Source organism: Schistocerca nitens, chromosome 3 (genome assembly GCF_023898315.1).
Source record: "Schistocerca nitens isolate TAMUIC-IGC-003100 chromosome 3, iqSchNite1.1, whole genome shotgun sequence".
Taxonomy (NCBI): Eukaryota; Metazoa; Arthropoda; class Insecta; order Orthoptera; family Acrididae; genus Schistocerca; species Schistocerca nitens.
The window spans coordinates 348,895,750-348,910,221 of record NC_064616.1 but is presented as its reverse complement, the minus strand read 5'-3'; the positions used below and the strand labels follow the sequence as shown (position 1 = coordinate 348,910,221).

At 41.0% G+C, this 14,472-nt stretch overlaps 1 protein-coding gene across 1 annotated transcript in view; it reads right to left on the bottom strand.

The window, feature by feature from the left end:
• Positions 1 to 14,472, bottom strand: part of LOC126248302 (5'-AMP-activated protein kinase catalytic subunit alpha-2) — a 175,899-nt gene that overhangs the window by 70,405 nt on the left and 91,022 nt on the right. The window contains exons 8-10 of the mRNA XM_049949169.1: positions 13,024 to 13,252; positions 12,835 to 12,930; positions 9,230 to 9,300 (exon numbers count right to left, since the gene is read on the bottom strand). Coding sequence (XP_049805126.1) covers positions 9,230 to 9,300; positions 12,835 to 12,930; positions 13,024 to 13,252 — 396 coding nt within the window. The remainder of the gene's footprint in view (positions 1 to 9,229; positions 9,301 to 12,834; positions 12,931 to 13,023; positions 13,253 to 14,472) is intronic.

The following is a 14,472-nucleotide window of genomic DNA, read 5'->3' as shown; positions in this document are numbered from 1 at the left end:
GCCGCTAGACTTGGACTCAGTGCTGATTTGACTGTCACAGTGTACACACGTCTTACTTTGTTTACGTGATCTGTGACTTACATGTATTGTGTCGTCCTTGAAATATATTTGTTAAACTTGGCGTTATAACACAATTGTTTATTGACACTTGGGAATGTTCCCTTGTTAGTAAGGATTCCTGGATGGCCGAGTCCACATAGACCATCATCACAGAAGGTTTGGCATATAGAGCCACTGTCAGCATGCTGACTTATCACACTTGCAGTGAGATGCAAAGTCGGTGCAGGGCTGTCTTACCTTGCAGCAGATCCTTATCTCCTTGCCACCATTTTGTGCTGTCGCCAAGATCGACACAATCCACGGGTGTGGAAATGCTTTCTATTCTAGACAAAGCATAGTTGGTAATGTTGTTTGAACCATTTACTTGCTGACTGACATTGTAAAGTTGGTTGATGATTGGGGTAAAGGACTAAACAGTGAGATCATCAGTTCCTTGGTCAAGAGCTCGTTCATTCAGAGGTAGTTATGTCCACCAGCAATGTTCTTGGATGAGGAAATTACTTAGGAGTAGTAAAAGTGAGGCACTGAAGGTAATACTGATGCCAGAGATGAAAGAATGATTTACAGAGATGTAAACTTATATAGTTACATAGGTTAGAGCAGACAAATAGTCTTCCAGCACTCAGCCATGGCGAGGAACCCCCCACCACCACCAACCCAATTTCAGGTGAAAGCAGTGGAGTAATGAGTACTTTTTAGTCAAGAGATCCAGAAAGGAAAATGTTAAAAATGTAATGGATATCAGTTGGACCACCAGTAATAAAACAAGATGAGAGAAATAAATGGCTGTCCCCCAGGGCTCTGCACATGCAGGGGGCATGCCCTCCCAGCTGTCCTCACCTCTGATCCCTCATAGGCAAAGCACTGAAGAGGAAGACAGCACCCACTAATCAACAGAGTGCTATTCCTAAAACTTCAAAACAGGATGCAACTGAAAAAGAAGCTAACTGCCTAAAAGTAATGAAAACAGAGGAAAGGAGGGATGAGGGGGCAGCAGGCAAAGTGGTCAGGGTCGAGGGTCTCCTTGACCCAGCACGTGGCAGGAGATACCCCGACCCAATCTGTCCCGCTCTCACCCCATAAAATGTTATATCTGGAAAAAAAACAGTCACAGAGAAAAGAAAGAACCAGTTCAATTGTCCATGAGTTGTCTGACAACATGAGAGATGAAGAATTCAAAAGACCATGCTCAGCAGGGTCAGCCAGAAGGAGGGGGCATTCCACCAAGATATGAGCAATTGTCAGTAAGACTCCACAACTACAATGCACAACAAAAACTGTGTGTTAGTCAGGTACGACCAATGTAGAGGCAACATACAATGGTGGATTCCTTCTGGGAGGAATGGAAGGAAGAGTACACTGCAGCAGCAGTCTCCCCGACAGTGTGGTGTTAGGTGGCAATAGCCCACCAGATGATGTTCTATGTCTGAGTGAGCAGAGGCCTTCGTTGCACCTTCAAATGCACTCCTGGTGTTCTCAAAGTGAATGGGGGATGAGTAATTAAGTCTCTAGCCAAACAGCTGGCTAGTTTGTTCCCTAGGATACCTACATGTGTGGGACCCAGAAAAAGACAACTGAGCAGGCAGTACGATCAAGTTCAGAGCGAAGGTCATGAATCACAGATATCACAGGGTGACAAGAGTAACAATGTGAAATGGTCTGGAGTTTGCCCATGGGGTCACTACATATTAAAAGGCAGTCAAACGAGGCCCATTTAATAAAATGGAGGTCTCTGTTAATGGCCCTCAGTTTCATTGAAAAAATGCTGGATATTTCCAGCAACAAATGGTGTTCCTGATTGGAGGGAAATGTAAAAGCATAACCTGCCCCATACATGGTTTTAGAGCTTTCAGTGTAAATTGCACTCTGATATCCTGAAGAACTGAAAGGAACAGATGCAAAAAGGTCTTGAGGGTGGCTGTGACTTTAGGTCTTCGAAATATAAACATCATTTCAAAAGTCCTGCACACTGCACTTGCATGACCATTTTGGTGGTGTGATCAAGCTAAAATTCACATCAGCTGTGAGCAAGACTTTAGGCATGATGGTCATATGTCTTTGCTGATTCACATGGCTGTGTCGTGAGTAATTCAGTTTAAAAATGAAGTTGATATGGAGTCAGGTCAGATTACACGTAATGAACAGTGTTCCTACATCACAATCAAATATTTACGTGAAAAGAACCCAACGGAAATTTACAATGCTTTGAGAGAGGTGTGTGGGAGTAGTGTAGTAGATTGTAGCACAGTATCATGGTGGTCTGCTCATTTCCAGGAAGTTTGGGTAAGCACAAGAAGTGCAAAACCGTCAGCTGTAGCAGACTACATCTCTCAGGTAATTTTTAACATTTTGAGAGAAGATTGATGAGAAAAATGTGAGAAAATTGCGTATGATCCCAGAATGTCTGTCACTTTAATTTACAGAATCATAACTGAAAAGTTAAAGATGAGAAAAGTTGCTGTCAGATTGGTTTCACATGACCTGAGTGAAGAGTAGAAAGCAGATTGCAGAAGAATTGCTTCAGTGTTATCAAACACACAGAGAACAGATTCTGAAAAGCACTGTTGCTCTTGATGAAACCTGGATACAAGATTTTGAGCCAGAACTAAAGTCTCAGTCTTCTTAATGGAAAAGTTCCAACTCTTCATGTCCAAAAAAATTCCGAAATTCCGCCACCAACAATCAAAGCTGACATTGATGATGATGATCTTTTGGTATGAAATGAATGGAGTCATAGCAGCAATGAACAGAATGCCCCATGGGATGTCTGTAACACGTGCATACGAGGGTGGTTTGAAAAGTTCTCGGAATCACCACGAGAGGTCAACACTAGCGCAATGAGTTATTCACGTGATATTCATTGGACTGTTGCCTGTAAACATGTGCCACATCAGTGATCTTGGAAGGGAGCTGTGGCAATGATGTGGCTCTGTTGTTGTTCCCGTGTAGTGATTTGCGAAGACTGAAAAAATATCGAGATTTGTGCAGTGATGAAGTACTTCATAAAGAAAGGTATGAAAGCAAAGGACATTCCTGTCGATTTACAAATACACTGGGGGACTCTGCTCCTTCATATTCTACTGTTGCCAAGTGGACAAATGAATTTAAATTTGGTCGATAGAGCTTAGATGATGATCTGCGCAGTGGTCGGCCAAGATGTGTCACTACGCCAGAAATCATTGCAAAAGTGCACAAAATGGTCATGGAGGATCGCCAACTGAAAGTGCATGAAATTGCTCACGCTTGCCAGATGTCGTCTGAAAGGGTACATCACATTCTAACTGAAGAATTAGAAATGAAAAAATTATCTGCAAGATGGGTACCACGACTCTTGATGCTGGATCAAAAACACATGAGAATGGAGATATCGGAACAACGTTTGGCCCATTTTAGGAGGAACGAACAAGATTTTTTGTGCCAGTTTGTGACCACAGATGAAAATTGGGTGCACTACTATACCCCAGAGACAAAACAACAGTCAAAGCAGTGTAAACATGCTGATTCTCTGCCACCAAAGAAAGTAAAGACAATTCCTTCGGCGGGAAAGGTCGAGACATCGGTGTTCCGGGATGCGAAGGGGATTCTGTTTGTAGATTATCTCCCACTGGATGAACAATTACTGGAGAATACTACACTAACCTCCTGGACAAACTGCAACAAAAGATATACGTAACACAGCCAGGTTTTGCAAGGAAGAAAGTCATCTTCCATCAAGACAATGCGTGTCCGCACACGTGCCGTCACCATGGCAAAATTACTTGAACAAAGGTATGAATTGTTGCCAAGCCCACCTTATTCACCTGATATGGCTCCATCAGACTTCCATCTCTTCCATACACTGAAAATTTTTCTTGCTGGATGAAGATTCACTTCAAACGAAGAATTAATAGCCGGAGTTGACAACTATTCTGCAGGCCTGGAGGAAGCTTGTTTTCGAGATGGGAGCAAGGCACTGGAACATCGCTGGACCTAGTGCATTAATCTGCAAGGAGACTACATTGAAAAATAAAAAAAAGTTTCACCGATGTAAGAACTTTTTTTCTATTCTGTTGTGAGAACTTTTCAAACCACCTTCATACTACGAGCTGTTTCTGCAAAATGTTTTGCACATGAAAATTTGTCAAAGAAAGCCTGACATACTTGCATTTGGTGTCATCATTTTGCACAATAACACATGACTGCATATTGCCCTACCAGTGAAAGAAATGCTAGACAACTACGAATGGGAAATACTTCCCAACCACCATACAGTCCTGATATGAGCTCACCCAACTTTGATTTGTTTCCCAAACTGAAGGAACAACTCCACGGAAAACATTTTGATATAACTGATGAAGCTTCCCATGAGGTGACCTGAGTAATCAGGAAGCTCAACAATAAAGGTGCCCTGCTAGGAATACAGAATCCCACAGTGTGCAGAATCCCAGAGTGCGCAGAACCACTGAAATGACCCTTGTAGATTGGTCCTAATTTATTGCCTGGGTACCAAGCAAGGGGGGTTGTGCGAGAAAACACAGGGATTACATTCTAGGGAGGGTAGGCAGAGATGCTGGCACAGGGCTGCAAGGCACATTCCAACTGGTAATCCTGTGTGAAGATGAGTGTCACTGGGTCAATGTCACTTGTACGCAAAATTAATAGGATATGTTGTATGATCGAGAAATTTTTGAATGCATAGGTGAGCAATAGTTGGTTCCATGGGAACTGAAGTTGAAAGAGCCTCAATTTGGCAAGGAGACTGTCTAACGGACCAGTCCGGAAGGTGCCTGTAGCTAGTTCAACTCCACAATGATGGATTGGGTCTCACAATTTCAATGCCAAAGGTGCCACCGAGGCGTAAACCTAGCAACCATAGTCAAAGTGGGATTGGATCAGAGCCCAGCAGACAGGAAGGAGAGTAGTGCTATCTACATCACAAGAGGTGTTGGCAATGAAGCAGAGAGCATTAACTTTCACATGCGGTTAGTCTTTTGTTGGCAAATATGGGGCAGCCAAGTCAGCTTCTTTCAAAGAGGAGTCCCACAATTCAGGACTGTGCAACAATGTCCAAGTACAGTGTGTCCAAGCAGAGTTCTGGATCACGATGAACCATGGTACAGTGACAGAAATGCATGAACCCTGTTTTTGCAGGAGAGAACTGGAAACAATAGGAAAGGGTCCAAGCAAACGCCCATTGGACAGTGCCCTGGAGCTAATGTCTAGCCAACACTACAGAGTGGGAGCTGTACCAAGCGCAAGTCATCGACATACAGTGCAGGCCTGACCAGTCCGGACACTTAGCACAGAGGTCTGTGGGACACTGTTCTCTTGGACCCATGGAGAGCTGAGCGAAATACCATCCCTAATCGACACCAACTGGTGGGCTAAAAACTGACGAGTGAAATATGGTAGGGATCCTCAAAAGCCCCGGTCGTAGAGGACAAGTAAAATGTGATGGCAGCAGGCATTGTCATATACCTTACGTATGTCAAAAAAGACTGCAATGAAGTGTTGGGGCATTTACAAAAAGCCTATCAGACTGCTGTTTCCAACCTAACCATATGGTCAGTAGTGGATTTTTCTTCCTGGAAACCACACTGATACAGGGACATAAAGCTTCAAGATTTAAGAAGCCAGCATAATCGCTGGGTAACCATCCTTTCAAGCAGTTTGCAGAGAATGCTGGTGAGGCTAGTCAGCCAGTAACTGTTGATGAATGTTGGCTTTGTATTGGAAAGATGATACGATCTTGACATGGCAAAGGGAAGACACTGTTCAACTAAAAACAGTTGAAGACCCTGAGGGGATGGAGATGTTGAGTAACAATCAGATGTTGTATCACCTGATTATGAATAGAATTACGGCCTGTGGCCATATCGTGAGACAAAGTGAATGGTTCATTACATAATTCAGCATGCTGAAGGGCAAAGGGAAGGGGAATGTCTTCCATTTGTCATTTACATATCCAGAAGGCAGGTATGTAAGAAGAGAATGCTGATGCCATTACAAAGCTCTGTCGTTAATTGCAAATTAACATTTAGTGGTTGATTTGCACTGGGAAATAGTTATTTTGAGGCTGTGAAAATATGAGTCAGTGGCCGATGGTCTGTATGTACAACGAAAGCATGCCCTTCCATCTGACAAAAGTTCTGTGTAAAATATTGGCCATGATCACTGAGCATCTGTGATATTTTTGGAGAATAAACCCAGAGGCTGCCAATGGCAATTTACATTCTGTAGTGGCGTGGCAAGACAGCCAAGCCACTCGGAGGTAGCCGAAAGGCACGCGTTAAGCTCACGCAGATTGGCGTGAGGTCTGGAACAAGGTAAAGTAATTATCCTATAAAGAAAAGAACGTAGTTCTTGGAATACTTAACTCTAATCCACAATTGGAGAACATCGCTCTTGTTTAGACATTATTACACTGAATATAAACTGGTAATGGCGCCTTGCTAGGTCGTAGCAAATGACATAGCTGAAGGCTATGCTAACTATCGTCTCGGCAAATGAGAGCGTATTTGTCAGTGAACCATTGCTATTAACGTCGGCTGTACAACTGGGGCGAGTGCTAGGAAGTCTCTCTAGACCTGCTGTGTGGTGGCACTCGGTCTGCAATCACTGACAGTGGCGACACGCGGGTCCGACGTATACTACCAGACCGTGGCCGATTTAAAGGCTACCACCTAGCAAGTGTGGTGTCTGGCGGTGACACCACATTTTCTGTTGTAGCACAGCACCGACAGCATGAGATAGGGCATCTGAGAAAATAGCTAGTGGGGTGTCAGTGATCAGATGAGCAAGGAGGGCACCTTGTGTGAGGCTTGTCTGGCAGGCTTCAAATGCTTCCTGTAGTTCATCAGGCCAAATGACAGGCATGGAACCATGCACTTTGGGGCTGGCTGGTACAGCACAGAGTGGTGCTTGGGGTAAAAAATGATGGTAAAAGTTTATCATCTGCAGGTACCGATGCATTTTGTGTGCCGTTTTTGGGGCTGTGGAAGAGATACGTGCAGTGATGTGCTCCATAGGCAGATACATACATGTTGCGATAACCCAAAATCCCAGAAACGTCACTTCGTAAGCACAAATGACACATTAACCAGATTTATGAAGATTCCATAGTCACCAAACCATCAGAAAACTAAGCGTAGGTGTCTTTCATGTTCTCCTGAGGGTGATGATGCCACATATTTGTGTATGCAAAGCAGAAGTCTATTTCCCACTAAACTTAACCAATAAAGTGCTAGAAAGTCTGTGCTACGTCCCATACGCCACAAGACACATATGCTAATTCAAACAGTCAAACGGTGTAGGTATTGCAGTTTTCTGAATGTCCTCTGATTCCAGAGGTATTTGGTTATAAGGTTTCACTAGGTATTCAGAGAAAATTAAAATTTAGAACAACAATGTTAAATGTCTTCTTTTTAAATGAAAAAACATTACTGAATTTTCTTATTTTGAATATTACCTATATTAATAATACTGTCCCATCTCTAGAAATAAAAATGTTTATTTTTTAACTGAAGTTTCACATTTATACACTAAACTTTAATTTTCACCCAATTAGTAATAAAAAATAAAAAATCTGTTAGTTTAGTTGAAAAATTAAGATTCAATATTTTGTTATCCAATATTTCAGTTTGATGATAAATATAGAAGTGAAATAAAAATAACTACTAGCAACAATCAACCTAGCCAATGCCATTACAATACTAGAATGCTACACACTCTCCTACACACATGCTCAAAATGTTTTAATTTTATTCTCAACAGTTTTTGGAAACTTCAAAGTAATTTTTTTTAGTGTTTCTGTGACATGCATCATACTGCTTTAAGAAAGCAATTTATTTGAGGTATAATAACAAAAAGATTCTTTATTTTTTCCTGGCATGTACAAAGACTTCTCAAGTGAACATCCAGATCTTTGAGATGTTGTTGTTGTGGTCTTCAGTCCTGAGACTGGTCTGATGCAGCTCTCCATGCTACTCTACCCTGTGCAAGCTTCTTCATCTCCCAGTACCTACTGCAGCCTACATCCTTCTGAATCTGCTTAGTGTATTCATCTCTTGGTCACCCTCTACAATTTTTACCCTCCACGCTGCCCTCCAATACTAAATTGGTGATCCCTCGATGTCTCAGAACATGTCCTACCAAGCGATCCCTTCTTCTAGTCAAGTTGTGCCACTATCTATCTTTGAGATAGATAAACACAATATTTTGACAACAGATGGAGCTGTCATTATCATGTGCTCTGATGGATGGAGCTTGAAATGTACTCATGGGATATCTGCTCCCATCCTATCTCCCTCAGTGGACAACAATGGTGGATCAAAGACTCTTAACTAGGTTTGCAACATAGCATGGTATTACATATGCTATTACTCTGACCAGCACCCTTAGTATTTCCATGCCCATCTCTTTTTGACATTTGTGCTTTGATTGTTGAATTCTGCGAGTGACTTCTGACTGTGAAATCTGCGAGTGACTTCTGACTGTGATGGCTGCAAATTCTTACTTATTAGGAAGACACTGGAACTGATTCTGCACTAAACAAAACTTATAACTGTTTTTCAGGTACCGAAGATGATTAAGTATACCCAAATTTACCTTTACATTCAAAGACAAATAATCAATGTTAAATTTTCCTTCAGTGTGCTACTAAGTGTTCAGATAACCTACGAAAAAAGCTTCCCTTCACAGTTCAGTATTTTATAAGTACGTTAAGGCACAAATTTTCCATTCTGGTAAAGATTCATTTTATACATGCTTTGAAATGGAAATCAAAATGTCCAAACTTTTGCTTGAAATACTCTTAGTATTCTTCATTTATCAGATTTTATGATATCCGGTACACAAACTTACCGCAGCAAGTACAACAAAAAAACACTAAAATACTGATACCAAGCAGAATGGCCATGATTTTATCTGTCATCACACAATATATAAGAAACAATTTTGCACTTAAACACTCTGAACACAATTGACACTTGACAGCTAATTTAAGAATTTAGCTGCAATTTGCTTTATCTGGCATTCATGAAAATGTAATACATCACTGCAAATAGAACAAAAATATGAGGAAAATATTGCACTGGTGTAAAATGTTGAACAAGTAATAAAAAGTATTTGGTAAGTTCACCAACCATTGAAACTGCTGAATATTTAAAAAACTACACAATTCAATACTCACATAGTTTAGCGCTTTCATTGCTCTGTAGACTTCATTCATAATGTCATTGGGTTTGCTCTGTGATCTAATACCTGTAAGAGGTAATAAATTCAACTTGATAAATTCACACATATATTTTTCTGTAACTTGTGTACAAGTACTGTGTCTTGAGTATTGAACCATCATCATTAATTTGGAAAAAAATGGTTACCTTTGAAATTGTCCATTGCAAGAAGAAAAAACTTAATAAATTCAAGAAATTATTTACATTCTACTAACGACAGCAGTTCAACTCCTCACATCAGTTGCTTCAAAAATGTAGAAATAAAATCATCTGATGCTTGTTGCATAACAACATAAGCCTTCAAATTTTGCTTCAGTGATTCTGATTCTACATTTCAAAAAATGGTTCAAATGGCTCTGAGCACTGTGGGACTTAACATCTAAGGTCATCAGTCCCGTAGAACTTAGAACTACTTAAACCTAACTAACCTAAGGACATCACACATATCCATGCCCGAGGCAGGATTCGAACCTGCGACAGTAGTGGTTGCATGGTTCCAGACTGAAGCGCCTAGAACTACTCGGCCACCTCGGCCGGCTCTACATTTCAGTCTTCTTGCTGAGGCCTTCTTCCAGGAACAGGCCTCACACTGTGACATACTAACAGACTTGCAGTATTTCCTGCTTTTATTGCCATAGATGTTGATAGTTAGCTACTGAATATGTTGCCATAACTCATGGAAGCATGTGGCTCAAATGGCTCTGAGCACCATGGGACTCAACTGCTGTGGTCATAAGTCCCCTAGAACTTAGAACTACTTAAACCCAACTAACCTAAGGACAGCACACAACACCCAGCCATCACGAGGCAGAGAAAATCCCTGACCCCGCCGGGAATCGAACCCGGGCGTGGGAAGCGAGAACGCTACCGCACGACCACGAGATGCGGGCTGGAAGCATGAGATGCTGTACTAGTGGCTGTAGGGTAGAGTATGAGAGAGGTTGTGCATAAAGAATTCTTAAAAGAGCATGAGTGAGCTGCACCTCAAGCAACCCATCAAGTCAGCCATAGATGAACACACTGAAAAATGTGGTCAGGATTTAGACAGTGCATACATTCACATTTTATCAAAACTACTGTATAAATGGAAACAAGAAGTCAGAGAGGCAGTCAGAATTACTAAATGCCTGGACAGTTTCAATTGTCACTGGCACAAACAAGATGCCACTCATGTTCCGCCCTCCAGCCACCGATACACTGGTAAACACTTCCACAAATAATGGCAATATCATTCAATAACTAATTATCAAAATATGTGGCTATAAATGGGGAACTACTATCCTTAAACTAGCACAAGTTTGACTGTGCACCAAAGTGTGCAGCCAATTCTTGGAACAAGGGTATTGCTCAAGAAATTTAATATCAATATAGTTTACAATAATCTCCCAAAAGCTTTATGCACCACTACTTATTCACATTAGATTTATAAGGACACATAAAAAAATGGAAAGATAAGTCAATTTTTATCCTCCTCCCTTGCTCACCTCATATATGTGGATAAAGCAATGTTTCCAGTGAAGGTTGGTTGGTTGGTTGGGGAAGGAGACCAGACAGCGTGGTCATAGGTCTCATCGGATTAGGGAAGGATGGGGAAGGAAGTCGGCCGTGCCCTTTCAGAGGAACCATCCCGGCATTTGCCCGGAATGATTTAGGGAAATCACGGAAAACCTAAATCAGGATGGCCGGACGCGGGATTGAACCGTCGTCCTCCCAAATGCGAGTCCAGTGTCTAACCACTGCGCCACCTCGCTCGGTGTTTCCAGTGAAGACTGTATGTCTTGAGGTTGGGAATATGGGCAGGAATCACCTACACAGCTGGCTTAAACAACAATTTCTGTGTTCCCAGTTTGGATCCACACCAAATATTTTTCGTGAAATGTTGGCATAAAATCATAACACGTGCTTCATATTAATTTGTAATTTAACTGTCTCTTTTAATGCAGTGTCGTAGGAAAGTTCTTGTAAAATGTAAATACTTTTTGATTAAAGAATATCACTCACCAAATAGCAGAAGCTTGAGTTGTCAATAGACACACACAAAAAGACAGAAAACTTGCTAGCTCTCAGAGTGTGTAGGGGCATAGTAGGTGGGGGGGGGGGGGGGGGGGAGGTGTTTGCTCACCAAAGGATAACTCCGAAAGCCAGCAAGTTTGTTTCTTGTTCCCCCCCCCCCCCCCCTATTGACAACTCAATGCTTCTGCTTTTCAGTGTGTTATCTCCTTTAATCCAAAAGTCTTTAATACAACGGTTACTCAGAGTAGTAAAATGGTTACAGAATATATAAATCACAAGTTTGGAATGTCACCATCACTGTATGCTCGATGGGCCAGCTACGTAATCACTTTCAACCATATTTTCTTTTCCTTTCCAAAGCTGCCATAGCTCTCAGATTCGCTCAACATTGGACTTTTTACACTCTACTGGTTTCTTTTTAATGCAAACTTTCCTCTGGCTTGCTTTTTTATAATTCTGGGAACATTTGCAAGTCGTATGAGATGAAATCTTTCATTATTTTGTAATTTTCAATTTAATAACAATTTTCATTTATATTTTGGAGAATATTTTTGTTGTCTCACTTTGGGTTCTAGTAGTGCCCTGCAAGCTCTTCACAATGACAGTGTCCCAGCTAAATGCATTTCCATGCTACACCAATTTATAACTTTACACAAAGATAATTTGTAACAATTATATCCATGCGCCTGCACTGGTACGACGACATCATAGGCAAAACAAATACTGCATGCACACATGTACAGACATGATCTATCCATTGTGGACTCAACCACTGTCTACACATTATTAGTCTCATGGTTATTAGCAATTCAAATCTGATGGTATTCTATCAAACTAGAAAGTGCGACTGATGAGAGAATAGATGTTTTCATGTCAAAAGTTTTAGGGCAACATATATTGCCAATTACTGGAAGAGATGGACACAGGTGTTCCCACTGCCTGCACTCCAACATGACTGAGAAACAACTGAGAGGTAACATGCTGTTATTTAAAGCCAAGTTCCACACCTGGGACTAGATATTGTCTCTGATGTGCATTTGTTTTCTGAAGCCCACGGCCATTCCATGAGATGTAGATTCCTGAAGGATTTTTCTGACAGATGAGATGACCAGTGAGATCTTAATAAAAGGTGTGCCAAGCACTGATTCAGTAGTAGAACCTATACCTATTTATTAATGTTCCAATAAATGATGTATGTTTCATGGAATGTTGAAACAGGAGCCAGAAAATAACTGTGCACCACAGGCATAGAGCATGCTGGGTGTAGGACAGGGAGGATGTCTGCTGCACTGGAGTCAGGGCGTAGACAACCGATTAGGCAGTCTTTTTTACATTTATATTTTCACTCATCAATCAACTGTCTGGTGGTATATAGTTTCAATTCCACTGAAATAATTCTATGAAATCAGCCCTTACAATTTCACCACTATGAAAATCCTCATTTCATTGCAGCATGAAATATAAATATAAAAATAAACATAACTTATTTTAAAATTTAACAGGAAACTGAAGCGACTAAAATAAATCTACAATAGAACTTCAGACTTACCTAAATGCCACTTAGCTCTTTTGACTGGAGTTCCTCTAGAGCGTCTGTCAGTTGCCCCACTATTGCTTGTAGCAATAGCTTTATCACGAATGGCAGCTAATACACATACAATCACAATGTTAGAAACATTTCATTATTATAATTATAATGTTATCATGAAATAAAAACAATCAATAACGAGATACTTACGAGCTATTCTTTCAGGATGTGGTCGAATAGGACTAGGATTCAGCTCATTTGGGCTAAATGAAACAGGTGGAGGACTGCTTGCAACATAAAAATCTTTGAGCTCTGCCTTTGCAGCTTCATCGGCAATTCTTTTATTGTCAATTATTAAATGGTATGCAATAGCAAGCTGATCATGAGGATTACCACTCAGCAAGGCATTGTGAACTTCATGTTCCTTCACACCAAATTTCTGTAAGATTAACAAAGCTCATTAGCAGGATAACACACTAAATCAGACCACATAAGAATGAATTTAAAAGCTGGAAAGACAGAAGTGTCTATTGCTTTATACACAATTCCCTGTGGTATTACTGTGAAACAAAACTGAACCTGAAAATGAGTTAATGGTGTGGTAGCAATGTCCTCTTACTGCAATGCTTGTTAGGCCGTTTATCATTACCTTTCTTCGAGTACACCACTGCACAGTGTAGATGACTGTGACTAGAGCAACATAAACCTACTCTGGTCAAGTCGCATAAATGTAGCTGATGAGTATAATGTGGTGTCACCGCTAGACACCACACTTGCTAGGTGGTAACTTAAATCGGCCGCGGTCCTGTAGTACATGTCGGACCCGCGTGTCGCCACTGTGTAATCGCAAACCTAGCGCCACCACATGGCAGGTCACAAGACACGGACTAGACCTCGCCCCAGTTGTACGGACGACATAGCTTGCGACTAGACCTACCAAGCCTTCCTCTCATTTGCCGAGAGACAGATTGAATAGCCTTCAGCTTAGTCCATAGCTACTACCTAGCAAGGCGCCATTTGTATCAGTGCTTATAGCTTACTAATATTCAAGAGAGATGTATTCCAACAAGAGAATAAAGATAAGTATTAAACGCATCTACGTACTTTTCCTCTTATTCATTAATAAGTCTCATGTTCCAGAACTTCAAGCCCGTCTGCGTTAGTTTAGCGTGCACCTAGCTACCTCATTGTGTCTATGCTGTATGAAATAGACACAACATATAATGTTCCTACCCAATATATAAATTGCTATTACTACTTTGCATAAACACTATAAAGAATCAGCTTAAGATTTTGGTATGAAATATGAGGAATAAGAACTTTATGGTGACAAATCAGCTATACTATATTACAAACACAGCTGTTGAACATTTATTCCAACAGTAACATCTGAGTTGATGAACCTACAGAGAAGCACCACTGTCTCAGTACAATGTAAAATCCTTGTGTGGGGTGGTGACCACATCAAAATTTCTATACCAGAAAGGATAACATGACGACCTGCTGATTGCCTGCATGTAGCCTGAATACAAATCAGTATTGAATCACTTCACGATGAGGAAGGCTGGACTCTTAAAGTTAAATACAATGTTCTGGAGTGGTTTTTAAAGCTGTTGTGGAGTGATGTGTAATATTCAATTAGCATTTTTGAGCACACAT